A 17,556-nucleotide genomic window follows, 5' to 3' on the forward strand; every position below is an offset into this window, starting at 1 on the left:
AACTACATGTCCCAGGATGCCTTGCGCGCGGTGGGTGGGTGGGCGGCGCGGGCGGCCAGCTGTCGCGAGATCTGCAGGGAGCCACTCGCCCCGCCCCGCGCGCCCGCTTCCGTCTCTCTGTGGCGGCGGCTTGTTGTTGTGGAGGCCAAAATGGCGGCTCAGGCGGCGGCCGCGGCCCAGGCGGCGGCGGCCCAGGCGGCGCAGGCCGAGGCGGCCGAGTCGTGGTACCTGGCTCTGCTGGGTTTCGCCGAGCACTTCCGTACTTCCAGTCCGCCCAAGATCCGCCTGTGCGTGCACTGCCTGCAGGCCGTGTTCCCCTTCAAGCCGCCGCAGCGCATCGAGGCCCGCACCCACCTGCAGCTGGGCTCGGTGCTCTACCACCACACCAAGAACAGCGAGCAGGCGCGCAGCCACCTGGAGAAGGCGGTGAGGCGGCGCGGGGCGGCCGGGGCCCGGGTGGGGGGCCGGGCCGGGCCGGGGGCGGCGTCCGCTCCGCTCCCCGGCGGGCGGGCGGGCGGGCGGCTCCCCACACTCGCGTGGAACCTGGTTCCTGCCAGGCGACCCACGGGGTCTCCAGGGCCGCGCCCCCCTCTCGGGGACAGGAGGGAGCCCGCTCGTGGAGAGCCGTCCCCGAGCGTCTCCCCTCCGCCCTGCCTCCTCCGGGACCCCTCGGAAGGGATTCGCTGACGGGAGTGGGGCCGCAGCCGCCCGGCGCCACGAGTGCCTCGGGAACCGGGTTGGTGACGGGGGAAGCGCGGAACGCAGTGTGTGTCCCCCATCGACACTGCCAGTCGCCTGCGGTGCCCGGGGACCCCGAGGTCCTCCCAGGAGGCGGAATGGGGAAATCCTGTGCAGAGGTGGGCCGGGGAGGGAGGCAGGGGTCTCCCAACATCCAGACTTCCTCCTCCTCGGCCGCTGGAGATCTCTCTTCCTTCCACCCGCCCGCCCCACACTCCCCGTCTCCGCTCCCCGTCTTCCTCGCCAATGTGGGGCTGATGGATCTCTGGTGCCCGTGGCTCTCGTTTTGTCCTGGGGTAAACGCTCTGGCCCTCAACTTCTTTCCATAGAACTCTGTGCTCCTGTCAGGTTCTTGCTGTCCTCTGGCTCTGTACCTTGTTCTTATCTTTGTTCCGATTAAAGGAGAAACAACTTCTTTTTACTTTGGTAGGGGGAGCTCAGCACTTTGCCTACCTTACTCTATCGTTGTTGTCTTTTGATGTAACAAGTTTTCAACAAAACCTTATCCAGCCAGTTGCTGGTGGCTCATGCCTGTCATCCTAGCTGCTCAGGAGGCTGAGATCTGAAGATTGAGGTTCAAAACCAGGCCTGGGGACAAAAGTCTGTGACTCTATCTCTAAGTAACCACCAGAAAACCTGAAGTGGCTCCGTGGCTCAAGGGATAGAACGCTATCCTTGAGCTAAAGAGCTCAGGGACAGCGCCCAGGCCCAGAGTTCAAACTCCACATCCTACAAAAAGGGAGGAAAAAAAAAAAAGTTTCACAGAGTAGAAAGAACTTTGGATCACACTGTCCATGTTTCAGGAGTGAAGTGATAGTAGACCCCTGAGAGGAGAAATGATTTGCCTCAGCCACATGTGAGTTCTAACAAAACTGGACTAGGGCTTGGTGAGATGGTTCACCCCTAGAATGCTAGGCACTGGGGAGCCTGAGACAGTAGGATTTTGAGTTCAAGGCCAAATCTCTGCTATATACTGAGACCCTATCTCAAAACAAAATAGAGCATCCAGGGCTCAAAGCCCCACATCATGATTACCAGGTTCTGTGCTAGAACTCCTTTATAATTTTGGTGAAGTTTTCTTCTCCCGTTCTGTGCCAGGCCTCCAATGAGGCTCTAGGGGTTGTGAGGATTAGATGCTCCCTGTCCACAGCCTGTTTAGATTTTGATAAGAGAGGTGGACAATAAATGTGATGGTCTTGATGGAAGAATTGGAATGGGGCCTGTGAGAAGGGTGGCATTGGTGCACAGCTGTTTCAGGCAGCAGTTGCAAGGACTATTCTATTTGTAGGACTGGCATTGGAGCTGGCCTGAATGGGTGGGGTGGTGAGACTTGTCCTGGGCACAGGTCAGTGGCAGGGAAAGCCCAAGCTGCCAGGGCTATCAGTTGGTTGCAGAGTCTCTCCAGAGTATGGCTGGGATGCAGAGAAGTGCCAGGCTGCCCACTTGATGCCCAGCCCCTTCCTCTCTTAGCTTACAATGGTTTGTTCCTCCTCCTCCTCCTTTTCTTCTTCCTCCTTGGCATTCTAACAGTGCTTCTGGTCACTGTGCCCAGTGTTGTCTTACGCTCCTCAGTCCTGTCAGGGATCAGTGTACCTGAAGTTACTCCAGGAGCCTGTAATCTAAGTCCTGAGGATGAAGTGTTGCTGCTGGTTCACACGTGCTTGTAATCCTAGCTGCTCAGGAGGCTGAGATCCGAGGGTCGTGATTCAAAGCCAGCCCAGGAAGGAAAATCTGTAAGACTCTTTGTTTTCCATTAAATGCCAAAAAAAGTACCCAGAAGTGGGACTATGGGTCACATGGTAGAGTGTCAGCCTTTGTAGGATTGTACCTGGTAGGATCTGTGAACAGGAAACTGCATGATCTATAGACGTCAGGCTTCTACTGGAGGTCTAGCAGCAAGAGCCCCTGGATTAGGCTGATGGTTGATTCTTCTCCCTCACATTTTCTGCCTGCACAGCTTCCCTTGGAAGTTGTTTAGAAGGAATGTATGTGCTACAGCTAACCGTCTGTTTCTTCAGGTCTTGTAGTTCTCACTCACCCAGAAAGAGTTCCTGTCAGTCTCACCGGCCTTTGCCTTTCCTCCTTTGCTTTTTGCCATCACAGCCATCTGGCCGGCCAGCCCAGTGACCGGTCTCTGGAGATTCTGGGCAAGGATGCACCATATACCCGAACAGTGTTTTTGTTTTCCTTCCCACAGAAATTCTATAGCTAGAGGACATGCAGGGCCATTTCTTCTTCTGGAACCCCACGTTCTGTGCACATTTTCTGTTATATCTCAGTCTCTCAGGTCCCATGGCTTCTGCTTTCCTTTTCCCCAGCAGTCACTGAGGGAGTATGGGTGTGTTATGTGTGCATGCACACAGCTTCCTCTTCACCATCTGAAGTTTACTTCTCTGTGTGAACCCCAGACCTTGCACATGCTAAGTGCATGCCTCCTTCCCAGCCCCAAGTTGTTCATTTGTGCTAGTGTTAGGGCTTAAACTCAAGGTTTCCTGCTTTTGCCCAACATTTCTGGTTTCATGGCTGCTGCTCTACTACTTTACCCATATCTTTAGCTTTTTGCTGTTTGGTTGGATATAAAAGTCTCTCAGGCGCCAGGAGCATGGCCTAGTGGTAGAGTGCTTGCCTAGCATGCATGAAGCCCTGGGTTCCATTCCCTCTACCACATATACAGAAAATGCTGGAAAGGATGATGTTGCTCAAATGGTAGAACACTAGCCATGAGAAAGCTCAGTGACAAGGCCCTGAGTTCAAGCCCCAGGACTGACGCCCCCCCCCCCCAAAAAAAAGTCTCTCATTTCTGGTGGTGGTTCATGCCTGTAATCCTAGCTATGCAGGTTGAGAGCTAAGTATCACAGGTTGAAGCTAGAGCACTAGCTGTGAGCAAAAAAGAGAAAGCGCCTCGGCCCAGAGTTTGAACGGCAGGACTGCCAAAAGAAAGAAAGCAAGCAAGCCAGGAGAAGAAAGTGTTTCTTCTCTGGAGGAAGTGCAATTCAGGCAGACACTTGCACTGGTCACCAGTGTCGTCCTCTCATGGTACACAGTGCTTGCTTCTCTGTGCCTTCACTGGCCAGCGTTGTTTTTTTGTTTTTTTTTTTTTGCCAGTCCTGGGCTTGAGCTCAGGGCCTGAGCACTGTCCTTGGATTTTTCTCAAGGCTAGAGCTCTACCACTTGAGCCTTAGCACCACTTTCGGCTTTTTCTAAGTATGTGGTACCGAGGAATCGAACCCGGGTCTCCTTGCATGTTGGGCAAACACTCTACCACTAGGCCAAACTCCCGGCCCGATTTTTTTTTGGGGGGGTGGGTGGGTCATGGGGCTTGAACTTGGGCTGGGTGCTGTCCCTGAAAGCAGCTCTAGGCCCTGCCAGTGAGATGCTTGTTAATGCTTTTTTATTTTTTGTTTTTGAGATAGGGTCTCGCTGTATCTCAGGCTATTCCTTGAACTTACCATGCAGCCCAGGCTGATCTGTGACTTGAGCTCCTTCTGTTTCAGCCTCCTGCTTTGGGATTACAGGTACACCCTGCTCCCCACTCAGAGGCTTTCAATTCCTCACTGAAGGGCCGGCGGCCTGAGAGTCTCTGCCTTCGTTTCCTAAAAAGTGAACAAGTGTTTGCTTTGTGACCTGATCAGGCTCAGTGACCCAGGCTTCTGGGCTTTACAGTGTGGCTGCTGCTGGATGCATGCCCACTGGCAGGAACAGAACTGGTGCCAGCTGTCATCAAGGTTCCCATGGCACGTGAATCCCGCTGCTACCTGCCTTCCCTTCTACCTGCTCCACTTTCAGGCTGTGGACACCTTATAGTGGTGCTGACCCGACAGTCCCAGAAAACCCCACAGGCCTCTCCTGTACTTCTCCCTTTTACTTTGCAAAATGACAAAGCCAATCACAGACAAGGTTGCCATCTCCACTGTAGACTGAATACAGTACTTATGTGATGGGCACTCTGATCTCTGTGTCTACCAGGTGAGTGTGTGTGTTAGCCTTGTGTCACTGTGACAGGACACCTGAGATGGTCACTTACTTGGAAGGAGAGTTTATTTCGCTTCTGGTTGTGTAGGTTTCTTGCCGGGATCATAGTTCATCTCAAGGTTTCTCATCTCAACGGTGGCCAGGAAGAGGCCAGGGCCCTAGGTCCTCTTCAGTGGCAGGCCCCAGTGACAACTTCCACTAGGCCTTGCCTCTTGCAGGCCCAGCATCTCCCATTAGGAATACGGGTCTTTGGGGGACACTGTAGATCCAAACTATAGCCCAGTTTGTTAAACTCTTAACTAGGCAGCTGTTCAGGAGGATGAGATCAGTGTTGTGGTTCACAGCCAGCCCACGTAGGAAAGTCCATGAGGCTTTCTCCAGTGAGCCTCCAGAAAACCGGAAGTGGTGCTATTGGAGCTCAAGTAGTGGAATGCCAGCCTTGAGTACAAAAGCTCAGAGAGCCGAGCACGGTCAGGAAGCTGAGATCCGAGGATCAAGGTTCAAAGCCAGCTGGGCACAAAAGGACCTGAGACTCATCTCCAATTAACTGCTAGAAAATAGGAAGTGGGGCTTGGCTCAAGGGTAGGGCAGTAGTTTTGAGCTGAAGAGCTCAGGGACAATGTCCAGGCCGTGTTCAAGCCCCATGACCCACCAAAAAAAAAAAAAAAAAAAAGCTCAGAGACAGCACACCAGCCCTGAGTTCAGTCCCTTATAAAGATGTAACTCCAGGAGTAGGTTGGTACAGGGCACCACCAGGCATTCCTGGGGTGTGAGGAGTCCTCACTGTTTGCTAGCTGTGAGGTGTCATCCTGCTTAAGAGACTAGGGGTGTGTGTGTGTGTGTGTGTGTGTGTGTGTGTGTGTGTGTGTGTGTGTGTGTGTGTGGCATGGGGTCATTTGCAGGAAAGGAAGCCTTCTTTCCTGATGACAGGTAAACTGCACTTGGTATGGAATAGGCATTGTACTGCTCACGTGACAGGGCGCATGTGTCAGTCCCTTGAAGTGACCGAGGGGCAAGGTGCAACATGAGAAGATAGCTAACACCCTCCGTTTGCATGTACTGTCAGTATGGAAACTGAGTCACACACCTCAGCCTTGGGGAGTAGGGGTCCTACCTAGAATCCCAGTCCTCTCTCTAGTGTCCCCTTTCCCTGTGGCTGGCTATATCCCAATTGGTGCCATCTGCAGCTTTTCTGGCAAATCTAGCATTAGGCTGGAATGGCCTCTGTGCAGAGTCCATTCCCCCCCAACACGCACGCACGCACGCCAACTTCAGCCTTTTGTCCTACCCAGTTTCCATGCCTTGTCTTTGGGACCATGCCTTGTCTTTGGGTAGGTTTGGGGTTTGTTGTTGTTGTTGTTGTTGTTGTTTTGGTAGGTTGTGGGCCTACGCATTGTCCCTGAGCTCTTCAGCTCAAGGCTACTGTCCTACACCTGGAGCTACAGCACCACTTCCCATTTTTTAGAGGTTATTTGGAGATAAGAGTCTCAGGTCTTTTTGTGCCTGGGTTGGCTTTGAACCTTGATTCTCAGATCTCGGCCTCCTGAGTAGCTAGGATGACAGACTTGAGCCTCCACGCCCAGCTGTTGTTGTTTTGTGCTATTATTTGGACTTGAACTCAGTACTGTGTCCTCTCAATTGGTTCTCTTGCTCGTGGTACTTTACGCTATGAGTCATGTATACATCTGGTACTAGCTCTGTGTGTGTGTGTGTGTGTGTGTGTGTGTGTGTGTGTGTGTGTGTGTGTGTGTGTGTGTGTGTGTGTGTGTGTGTGTGCCTGGGTGCTGTCCTTGAACTCTTCAACTCAAGACTACCACCCTACCCTTGACCCAAGCCCCACTTCCCATTTTCTAGAGATTAATTGGAGATAAGAGTCTCAGGTCCTTTTGTGCCTGGGCTGGCTTTGAACTTTGATCCTCAGATCTCAGCCTCCTGAGTATCTCAGATTACAGACTGAGCCACTGGGCGGCAGTCTCTTTGTTTTAAGGCTGTCATTTGAGCCACAGCACAATTATTGTCAGCTTTTGCTGGGTAGTATAATTATTGGAGATAAGAGTCTCTTGGGCTTTTTTGCCTGGGTTGGCTTGAACCATGATCCTCACATCACAGCTAGGATTACAGGCATGAGCTATCAGTGCCTGGCTGCTTTTTTTTCTTTTTCTTCCCCCCCTTCAGTTGTAGGGCTTGAATTCTGGGTTTGGGTGCCATCCATGGGCTCCTTTTGCTCAAGGCTAGTGCTCTACCACTTGAGCCACAGTACCACCTCTATCTTTTTCTGTGATTAATTGGAGATAACAGTTTCACAGACTTTCCTGGCCTGGCTGGATTCATGGCTTGAACAATGAGAAACTAGGCATGAGCCCCTGGCACCTGGCTACCTGGCTGTTCCTGAGCTTTTTTTTTTTTTTTTTTTTTTCTCAGTCCTGCGGCTTGAACTTGGGGCCTAAGCACTATCCTTGGTCTTTCTCAAGGATAGAGATAGATAGATAGATAGATAGATAGATAGATAGATAGATAGATAGATAGATATTTGTTGGTTTCTTTGTTTTGTGTTTTGGTTGTGGGGCTTGAAACCTGGGCCTGGGCACAGTCCCTGAGCTCTTCAGCTTAAGGCTACCGCCCTACCCCTTGAGCCACAGCATCACTTCTGGTTTTCTAGTGGTTAATTGGAGATAAAGAATCTCATGGACTTTAGTGTCTGGCCTGGCTTTGAACCATGGCCCTCATATCTCAGACTCCTGAGTAGCTAGGATTACAGGCGTGAGCCACTGTGCCTGGCTCTTTTTGAGCTTTATGAAAGCTGAAGTCTGGTGCTTTCAGCTGAACCCCAGCTCCCCTTGTGGCTTTCAGTGCTTACCTGGAGATCAGCATCTCAAGGACTTTGCTGCCTGGGCTGGCTGTGCTCTGTGACAGTCATGAGCATCAGTGCCTGGCCCACTTTTGGCTTTTTGAGAGTTAGTGGAGATCAGAGCCTCGCTTCCTTCAAACCATGGTCCTGAGATCTCAGCCTGCTGAGTAGTAGGGTTGGAGGTGTGAGCCACCATTGCCAAGCTGACCTGGAACTCACTTGTCCTGCTTCTGCGTGACTCACCCCTTCTGTGACATTCTTCTGTTTGTCCTCAGCCTAGGGTCATTGACAACACTGAGCCCTTACTTGGTCCCTTGCAGACTCATTGTCTTTTCCCTCTAAGCATTGGTTTGCTGTATTTTTTTGACATTTAGGGATTTGACCTCACAACCTTGAGCTTGCTTGTTAGGTACTTTGCCACTTGAGCAATGGCCCAGCCTTTTTCTCTTCAGTGTCTTTTCAGGTAGGGTCTAGTTTTCTGTCTGGTGCTGGCCGCTCCATAATCCTCCAAACTGGGTCCTGGGCACCTCACACTGCCTGGTCGGTTAATCTAAACGGAGGTCTCAATCTGTTTTGGCTGGCCTTGCATCCCCATTCTCCTGATCTGCCAAGGAGCTGGGATTACAGGCTTGACTTTCCTCTGGCTAAAGAGTCTTAATTTGTCAGTTGGTCTTTTGCCTCTGAACTGGTCTCATCACCACTACTTTTTTATTTTGGGGGTGGGGGGGTCAGTCGTGGAGCTTCAACTCTGGGCCTAGGTGCTGTCCCTGAGTTCTTCAGCTCAAGGCTACCACTCTACCCCTAGAGCCACAGCCCCACTTCCTGTTTTTTAATGGTTAATTGAAGGTAAGTCTCATGGACTTTAGTGCCTGGGCTGACTTCGAACCTTAATCCTCAGATCTCAGCTTCCTGAGTAGCTAGGATTATAGTCGTGAGCCACTGTGCCAGCTCTGATCATCATTACTGTCGCCTGATGATCGAAGCCCATCAACCACCAAGTTCCACTTCCATGGTGCTGTGCTTGCCAGCTCTCTCTGCCCTGGCACCTCTCCATGTTACCCCCTTCCCCATTCAAGCACTTTAAGGCAAGCCCCAGCCCTGTGTGGTCCCAATAGGTACAGGCCTGTGTTGGGTTCTCATTACCTCCCCAGCCTCCCAGGGCCTGCTGTGTTAGTTATATAATAGCGGACAGCACCAGAGGGCAGTACAGCTCCTTGGAGCATGGCTGTGGGGGCAGGTGGATGGATGGGATAGAAGGGGTGGAAGGGAGCCCTCAAGGACACATCCCAGCACTCTGCTCTCTCCTGAAGTTTCCAGAACCTCCCAAACAGCACTGCCAGCTGCAGGCCAAGTGCGCACATATGAGCCTTTGAGGGACACTGTGTATCCACTCTGCTAGGGGACTTTTGCAGGAGGGGGTGTCTGTCTGCATGTGTCTGGCACCAGTCCTCAGGGTGCGCTTGGTTGCCCTCTTTCCTCCCTCCCTCCCTCCAGGATGCAGCTACCATCCAGCTGGAAATGTGGGGTCTCTGTGTTCCCCATGGCCTCTGGGCACCTTTCCTGGTCCTCCCTGGTGTCAGTCCCTCTGTGGGAACACCCTGCAACCCTCACCGAGCCACGTAGGATGGGGGGGTGGGCCCTGTGCCTCTCTGGGGCCTGCAGCCAGAGTTAATACCGTCTTTTCTTCTCTTGCAGTGGCTGATATCCCAGCAGGTATCCTTTCAAAGTCCCCCACCACCAGCCACCTCTTGCCAGGCCTGAGGGCCCCCCATCTCCCATCCCGTCCCCTTTGCCTGCCCCCAGTCTGTGGCAGTACCATCTGTCTCCTTAACCCACTGCCCTAGATCCCACAGTTTGAGGATGTCAAGTTTGAAGCAGCGAGTCTGCTGTCGGAGCTATACTGTCAGGAGGTAAGTCCAGCCAGACCTCCTGTCCCCAGGCCAGGGGACATGGGAGCCCACTAGGGCTGGAGGGTGCCCAAGACCCTGGCATGATTAATGTATGGGGGGTGGGGTGCCACACCCCAGCTTGGAGGGTTGCCTGGGATTTGACTGTTGTCTTCCCTCCCACCCATGGCTTGGGTGAGTGGTCGTCTGGAGGTGGGGCACAGCCTGAGAGCCCAGCGCTGAGCATGAGCTGGGGGAACACACTTCAGGCAGTCTTGGGTTGCACAGGAAGAACCTATGAAAAAGGGCCAGGAGTCTGGCCTAGCGATAGAATGCCTGCCTAGACCTGGGTTTGATTCCTCACTATCACATACATAGGAAAAGCTGGAAGTGGTACTGTGGTTCCAGTGGTAGAGCTCTAGCCTTGAAAAAGCCAAGGACAGTGCTCAGGCTCTGAGTTCAAGCCCTAGAACTGGCCAGAAAATAAAAGGAATAAAGGGAGGAGACAGCAGTATGTATTTCTGCACCCCATGGCCCCAGAACCACACAGAAGCTGGTAGCTGGCACCTTGCTTGACACCTACAGGATTTTGAAGTGAAGCTACTTTTGGTTACTTGAATAAGAAGTTTGTTGTTGTTGTTGTTGTTGAACTAGGGCTTGTTGCAACCTAGAGGCCTCAAGCTCTCTTGGCTTGTTTGCCCATGGAAATGGTACAAAAGTTTTCCAGTATAGGTCCAATAAATAATTCAGTCCCCCCCCCCCCCCCCCCGCTTTTGATCGGTAATGGGGCTTGAACTCAGGGCCTTATGTTTATTGTGCAGGCGCTTTGCTGCTTGAGATATGCCCTCAGCTTTTTGTTTTGTTTTTTCTCTGGTTGTCTTTTCTTTTTTGTTGTCTTTTGGTCGCTTGTGAGTCTTGAACCCTGGTCCTGGGCGCTGTCCTTCAGCCTCTTTTGCTCAAGGCTTGCGTACTGCCGTGTCAGCTGTAGTTCCACATCCGGGTTCCGTGTAGTTTATGGAAAGTCTCTTGGGGACTTTTCTGTTCGGGCTGACTTCAATCCTCCCTCCACCTCTTGAGTACTTAGGGTTATAGGGGTGAGCCACTGGCGCCTGGCTGGGACTCCACTTTTTGATAGGGCCTGCCTGGGCCATGCCCCTCCTGTCTACACTTCCACTGTAGCTGCAGTGGTAGGCATGCACCAACATGCCAGCTTTTTCTTTCAGATAGTTATCTCATGAACTTTTCTGTCTGATCTGGCCTGGAACTGTTTTCCTTCCAGAATTCTGTGGACGCAGCCAAACCACTACTGCGGAAAGCGATCCAGATCTCACAGCAGACGCCCTATTGGCACTGCCGCCTGCTCTTCCAGCTTGCTGTGAGTACCGGGGCCCAGGCTGTGGGGCCCTGGGCCCCCTCAGGCTGCCATAGTCAAGGCAGAGACACCTGCCAGCAGCTTGCAGCTGTGGTCCCTAGCAGCAGCCCTAGTGGGAGGGAGCTTTGCAGCAGAGAGTGTGGTTGGGAGTGTCCCATGGCCCCCAGGGGCTGGCTGCACCCCTCTAGTTGCCACTCTCAGAGTCTGGAAGCCTTCAGAACTCTGTGGGCGCTGCAGGGCCTTCATAGCCCTGGAGCTACACAGAGGTGGATATGGCCGCAGGGTTCTGTGATACACAGGTTTGGGGCCACGGTCTTTGCTTCCTTTTCAGCAACTGCACACGCTTGAGAAGGACCTGGTGTCAGCCTGTGATCTCCTGGGTGTGGGGGCTGAGTATGCCCGTGTGGTGGGATCCGAGTACACACGGTGGGTGTCTCCCCGTTGAACCCTGGCAATAGCAGCAGCTTAGCAAAGGGCACCCAGACCCAAGCCTCTAGGAGAGGTTGCTTGTGCTCCACAAAGTCCAGGGGTAGTGTGGTAACCTTGAACTGAAGAGCTCAGGGACAGCACCCAGCCCAAGTTCAAGCCCCATCACCCCCCCCCCCCCCAAAAAAAAAAAATTGTGCCGGGAGTTTGGCCTAGTGGTAGAGTGTTTGCCTAGCATGCACGAAGACCCGGGTTTGATTCCTTGGTACCACATACATAGAAAAAAGCTGGAAGTGGTGCTGAGGTTCAAGTGGTAGAGCTCTAGCCTTGAGAAAGTCCAAGGACAGTGCTCAGGCCCTGAGCTCAAGCCCAGGCAAAAAAAAAAAATCAAAAGGACAGGACAGAATGCAGCCGTGCCATAAATTAGACAGGTGTGGCTGGGAGCTTTCCTGTCACCTGCCCGCCTGTCCCTGGCTGCAGGCAGGGGACCTAGACAGACTTGACCCCCTCTTTGTCTTCCAGGGCTCTGTTCCTGCTCAGCAAGGGGATGGTGAGTGCACTGGGGTGGGGCAGCAGGGCTTGGGGTACAGGGGGGCTGAGAGGAGAGCCTCCAGCCCTGCCCTTCCCACTCTCCTCCCCAGCTGCTGCTGATGGAGCGCAAGCTGCAGGAGGTACATCCACTGCTGACGCTGTGCGGGCAGATCGTGGAGAACTGGCAGGGGAACCCCATCCAGAAGGAGTCGCTGCGCGTCTTCTTCCTGGTGCTTCAGGTCACCCACTACCTGGATGCTGGGCAGGTTCGTGGCTGTGCCCTCCCTACGTTGCACCCCTGTCCTATCCACGCCCTCCCCCACGCCTCCTCCTTCTGACAGCTGCCCTCTTCTATGTTCAGCCAGGCTTGGGGAAGGACTAGTAGTTCTTAGCCAGCCTCCACTGGCCTCTCCCTGGCAGGGTGGGGCCTGAGTGAGGGGGTGGGGCCAGGTGCCTGTGTCTTGTGCTCAGTGCCCCTCCCACAGGTGAAGAGCGTGAAGCCCTGCCTGAAGCAGCTGCAACAGTGCATCCAGACCATCTCCACGCTGCATGACGATGAGATCTTGCCCAGCAACCCTGCTGACCTCTTCCACTGGCTACCCAAGGAGCACATGTGCGTGCTCGTCTACCTGGTGAGTCCCGGCAGCCCCAGTCTGGGCCTGAAGAAGAGCCCCGCTGACTGCGCCTGTCTTCTGGCCAGGTGACGGTGATGCACTCCATGCAAGCCGGCTACCTGGAGAAGGCGCAGAAGTACACGGACAAGGCCCTCATGCAGCTGGAGAAGCTCAAGAGTGAGTGTGGACCGTGCATCTGTGTGCCCGCGAGCTGTGCTGCCAACCCTGGCCTGTGGGGAAGTCCTGGCAGCCTAGAGCAGGTCCTTCATGCTGGGCTGCCAGGTGCACCTGGGAACCCCGAGCCCTCCCCTCCCTGACCCTGGGAGTGCTGCTGGGGAGGAAGTGACCAGGAGAGGCCAAGCCCCCCTGCCTGAGGCCTATCACTGACATAGCAGCTCCTCTGCTTGAAGAAGCCACTGCTCAAGTGTGCTCTAGTGTTTAGCAGATACGAGTGACCACCAAAGGCATGTCCCTCCCAGGACTGCTTTTCTTTTCTTTTTCTTTTTGTTTTTTGTTTTTTTATTTTTTCTTGCCAGTCCTGCGACTTGAACTCAGGACCTGCGTGCTGTCTCTGACATTTTTTTACTCAGGGGTACTACTTGAAGCCATAGCTCAATTTTAGTGCTTAATTGGAGATAAGAGTCTCACTGGGACTTTTGTGCCCAGGCTGGCTTTGAACTGCAGTCCTCAGATCTAGCCTCCTGAGTGGCTAGGATGACAGGCATGTGCCCTGCTTTTTCCAGCATTTTATTGGTTAATTGGACTTAAGTCTCAGGAATTTTTCTGCCCAGGCTGACTCCCAGCCTCCATCCTCAGATTTGAGTCTCCTGAATAGTTGGGAGATTACAGATGTGAGCCACCTGTGCCTAGTATTTGTTTTTTAAATCAGGCTCTCCAAAGCCAGGAGTGTGGCCTAGTGGTGGAGTGCTTTCCTTAGCATGCACAAAGCCCTGGGTTTGATTCGTCGGTACTATATGCACAGAAAATGCCAAAAGTGGTGCTGTGGCTCAAGTGGTAAAGTGCTACACTTGAGAAAGCCCAAGGACAGTGCTCAGGCCCTGAGTGCAAGCCCTAGAACTGGGGAAACAACAAAAGAAGGAAAAAAGCCATGAGGCTCTTTTTTTTTTTTTTTGTGGGGATACTGTATAGAGGGGTTACAGTTACAGTCAGGTAGTGGGCGCATTACTTGTCCAACACCAATCCTCTCCGTGAGGTTCTTCACACATTACCCAGGCTGGGCTTTGCTCCTGGGCTTAAGGAATCCTCCTGCTGTGTAGCTGGGACTATAAACAGGTGTGAAGCAGGCACAGCTCAGACTTCCCTGGTTCTCTTCTATTACTGGAGCTCCTGCACAGCCCCTGTGCGTTCCCCTGAGCCCCCTGCCAAGGGCCCTGCCCCCTTAATCACCCGTGCTTGAGCTCAGGCCTGCCCTGTGTTCACTCCTGACTCTCCCCCCAGTGCTCGACTGCAGCCCCATCCTGTCCTCATTCCAAGTGATCCTGCTGGAGCACATCATCATGTGCCGGCTTGTCACGGGCCACAAGGCCACAGCATTGCAGGAGGTGAGACATTGGGACCCCTGCCTAGGCACAGCTTGGGGATCGAACCTCTGGTCTCTTCCCCAGTCCTGAGCTGGCTGGGCCCTGTGCTCTGGGATCTAGGTCACTGGGCCTGGCTAGGCGGGAGCAGGGCAGGGGCAAGGGTCACTGTCCACAGGAGGTGCTGGCCACATCCTCCATGAGGACTCTGTCCAGCCAGGGCAGTTTTAGGCCCCTTCCTGGGGGAGCCCAGGGCCCTGACCTTGCCTGCCTCCTCTTTCTGCAGATCTCTCAGGTCTGCCAGCTGTGCCAGCAGTCACCCCGGCTCTTCTCAAACCACGCGGCCCAGCTGCACACACTGCTGGTGAGCACGCCCAGGTGGGAAGGGGCCCCCAGCCCCAGGCCCTGGCCAGGGCCCGGTTGTCTGCAGCAAGCTTTGCGCTGGGGTCTAGGGGCTGTCTTCCTTCAGACTCGGGCCCCTCATGGTGCCTTGCTCCACAGGGCCTGTACTGTGTCTCTGTCAACTGCATGGACAACGCTGAGGCCCAGTTCACCACTGCCCTGCGGGTAAGGCTGGGCTGGGGTCAGCAGCTGGGACAGGTGACATGGTGCTGTGTATTGTGAGAACAGACCTCAGGCCGTGGCCTTCCAGCCCCCACGTGCATGGCAAGGGCAGGTGGAAGGCCAGGTCTTCCCACCCAGGAGATGGCTCAGGGAGGAGGCACTCTCTGGGGGTCTCAGTGTTCCGGCTCCTCATCACAGGTCCCCACTCTAGCCTCCGTGTCCCCCTTCTCCCCCCACCCCCCGCGCATTTTGGCATTTGAGTGAGGTCTGGCTCCCTTCCAGGTGCACCTCCACTGTGCACTGTAGTGGAGAGGGTTGGCCCTGCCTTGGCCCTTGCTTCCTGGCCGCTCCCTCCCCTCCCTCCTGTTATATTTCCTAAAACTGGCTGCTGTGTCAGCGGGTGGTCCATTGTCAGAGCTCCAAAGCTGGGTGCCAGGAGCGCCTCCCCTGGGGCCAGGGCATTGGTGCTCCAGGGCAGTGTCTCTGGTGTTGGTGCATCTTAGGTCGTGGGGCCCTAGGGCCCCCACAGGCAGGGTGAGGTTGCTTAGAGCCATCCCTCCATCCTGTTCCCCAAAAAGGGCTGGGATGTGACTGGGCATGTAGACACCCTGGGCGCCATGACCAGCGCTCCATCGGCTGTTCTCGGGGACCCGTCCACCTGCCTCAGTCACCGACAGCCACAGGGGCTCCTGGCCCGGCTCTTTTAAGCCAACGGTGCCCTTAGGCCTTAGAGTGGGGCGCTGTGCCTCTGCTTTTCCTGTGTGCCTGGTCCCCGAGTGAGGTGCTGAGTGGAGGTGTTGGAAATGGGCGTCTAGGCAGGGCCGGGTGCAGCCGCCACCCCCTTCGGCTCTCTGACCGCCATCTCCTGTTCGTGGACAGCTCACTAACCACCAGGAGCTGTGGGCCTTCATCGTGACCAACCTGGCCAGCGTGTACATACGGGAAGGAAATAGACACCAAGAGGTAGTAGGTGCCACGCTTTGTGTCTGCCTTCTTCCCCTCGCCTGGTCGCCCACGGAGGGAAGAGCCAGGCCCCGGGCTGGCAGTCTGGGGCAGGGCAGTGGCAGGGCGCCCAGTGCATGTTCCCCACAGCCTGACTGTGCTCTGTCCCTGTAGACCTGGCACCTCCCCAGATTCCAGGACTCGGGATGTTGACCTCAGGGCTGGCTGGTGGGGCATCTGGGGTGTGGTTGGGCTGTCAACTAGGAACACAGCGGGCCTGTTCTCCTGGACGTAAGGGACCCCCACATCCAGCCATGGGCCCTGCACCCTCAGTTGAAGTCTGGGCAGCAGTGCTGTCCCAGCAGCCCGTGCCCGGCCCACTCTTCTGTGCAATGCAGCTGCCCTGACTCGTGCTTTCCGTCCCCCAGCTGTACAGCCTGCTGGAGAGGATAAACCCTGACCACAGCTTTCCTGTGAGGTGAGCAGCCCTGGGCCCTGGGGGCCCCAACTGCCCCCTGCACCAGCACCTCCCTGTCTTTGTGACACCCCCCCACGTCACTCTGCCCCCAGCTCACACTGCCTGCGTGCTGCAGCCTTCTACGTGCGTGGCCTCTTCTCCTTCTTCCAGGGCCGCTACAACGAGGCCAAGTGAGTGCAGGAGGGGGGTCACACATGGGCATGCCTGGACAGGGACTGCGGTCTCTGGTGTCCCGCCCCTATCTTCCATGCCACCCCTTCCCTAAGTGTGGCTGCATCCCCCTCCCTGCCAGGCGGTTTCTGCGGGAGACTCTGAAGATGTCCAATGCGGAGGACCTGAACCGACTCACGGCCTGCTCGCTCGTGCTCCTCGGCCACATTTTCTATGTGTTGGGCAACCACAGGGTGAGCGCCCGCCTTCCACAGAGCCCACATGTGAGGGAGAGTCCCCCTCGGAACTGGGGCCCGGGGCTCCCCCGCCCCTCATCGCTGGGCCACTGTTGGTTGACAGGAGAGTAACAACATGGTGGTGCCTGCCATGCAGCTGGCCAGCAAGATCCCGGACATGTCAGTGCAACTGTGGTCATCCGCCCTGCTGAGAGGTCAGTGGCAGCCTACCCCATGCCGGGCTGTGGGCGTCACATAGGGGCACAGCACTCAGGGCCACAGGGCCTGTGTGCAGGGTGGCATCTATGGGTTTCCAGATGCACCAGACCTCTTCCAAGGGCTCCATGTGCCCAGCGTGGAGCCCTCATTTGCCACACAAGGGGGAGGTGGCGGGGAGACTCGCCTCCCTTAGCCAGCAAGAAGCTGGACGTGGAGGTATGGCTCACGTGCCGGAGCATTGGCCATAAGCGAGAAAGGAAAGCAACAGTGTGAGACCCTGAGTTCCAGCCCCAGAACCCACATGGAGGGGCATGCGTGTAGACACGGTGCGTGCCCCCCCAGACCTGAACAAGGCGTGCGGGAACGCCATGGACGCCCACGAGGCCGCGCAGATGCACCAGAACTTCTCGCAGCAGCTGCTCCAGGACCACATCGAGGCCTGCAGCCTCCCCGAGCACAACCTCATCACGGTGCGCCCCTCTGCCGCACACCCTGCCTGTGGGGGCCCCGGGAGGCCTGGGGACCCTGCCTCACCTGTTGTTCTCCCGCAGTGGACGGACGGCCCGCCCCCCGTGCAGTTCCAGGCCCAGAACGGCCCGAACACCAGCCTGGCCAGCCTTCTGTGAGCCGCCGGCCCGCCTCGAGCCCCGGGCAGCAGCAGCGGGCTGTGCACTGACTTCTGGGTGCCCTCTCCAAGTGGGGATGGGTACTCTGGGTGCTGGCTCCAGTGGCACCTGTGACCACATCACCTGCTACGTGCCTGTACCCACCACCACACAGTGCTCCTGGCACTGATCCCAGCTTCCCAACCAAGTTCAGAGGAAGAAGCCATGGCTGCCAGAGCTGCCGGGAAGCCACACCCTCAGCTGCCTTCCTCACCACTGCCTGAGCGGGAGGCTGGACAGCTGCCATGTCACCATGCCATGGGCCTCATGTCCTCACACAGAGCCGCCTCGCCATGGTTCAGACTTCACCCAGCTCAGGGTGTGCAGCCACACCCCGAGTTCTGAGCCCCCTCCTCCCCAGCAGCCTGTACTGCAAA

General features: G+C 55.5%; 1 protein-coding gene across 3 annotated transcripts; it reads left to right on the forward strand.

Moving 5' to 3' along the window:
* Window positions 1–6: 6 nt before the first annotated feature.
* On the forward strand, window positions 7–17,228 carry Mau2 (MAU2 sister chromatid cohesion factor). Of its 3 annotated transcripts, none has more exons than XM_090334888.1 (19): window positions 7–426; window positions 9,254–9,271; window positions 9,403–9,468; window positions 10,724–10,819; window positions 11,148–11,242; window positions 11,765–11,792; window positions 11,884–12,039; window positions 12,259–12,405; window positions 12,474–12,564; window positions 13,846–13,949; window positions 14,212–14,289; window positions 14,427–14,492; window positions 15,369–15,455; window positions 15,860–15,909; window positions 16,002–16,079; window positions 16,202–16,313; window positions 16,420–16,510; window positions 16,857–16,984; window positions 17,066–17,228. In XM_090334888.1, the coding sequence occupies exons 1-19, from the start codon at window positions 7–9 to the stop codon at window positions 17,138–17,140; spliced, it is 1,986 nt and encodes a 661-aa protein (XP_090191014.1). In that variant the 3' UTR covers window positions 17,141–17,228. The 3 variants fall into 3 exon arrangements, with proteins under 3 accessions (XP_090191014.1, XP_090191019.1, XP_090191029.1); XM_090334893.1 differs by having other exon boundaries at window positions 15,369–15,452; XM_090334903.1 differs by lacking the exon at window positions 7–426 and adding an exon at window positions 840–857.
* The last annotated feature ends 328 nt before the right edge of the window (window positions 17,229–17,556 follow it).

Source organism: Megascapheus bottae, chromosome 1 (assembly GCF_031878675.1).
Source record: "Megascapheus bottae isolate mThoBot1 chromosome 1, mThoBot2.hap1, whole genome shotgun sequence".
Taxonomy (NCBI): Eukaryota; Metazoa; Chordata; class Mammalia; order Rodentia; family Geomyidae; genus Megascapheus; species Megascapheus bottae.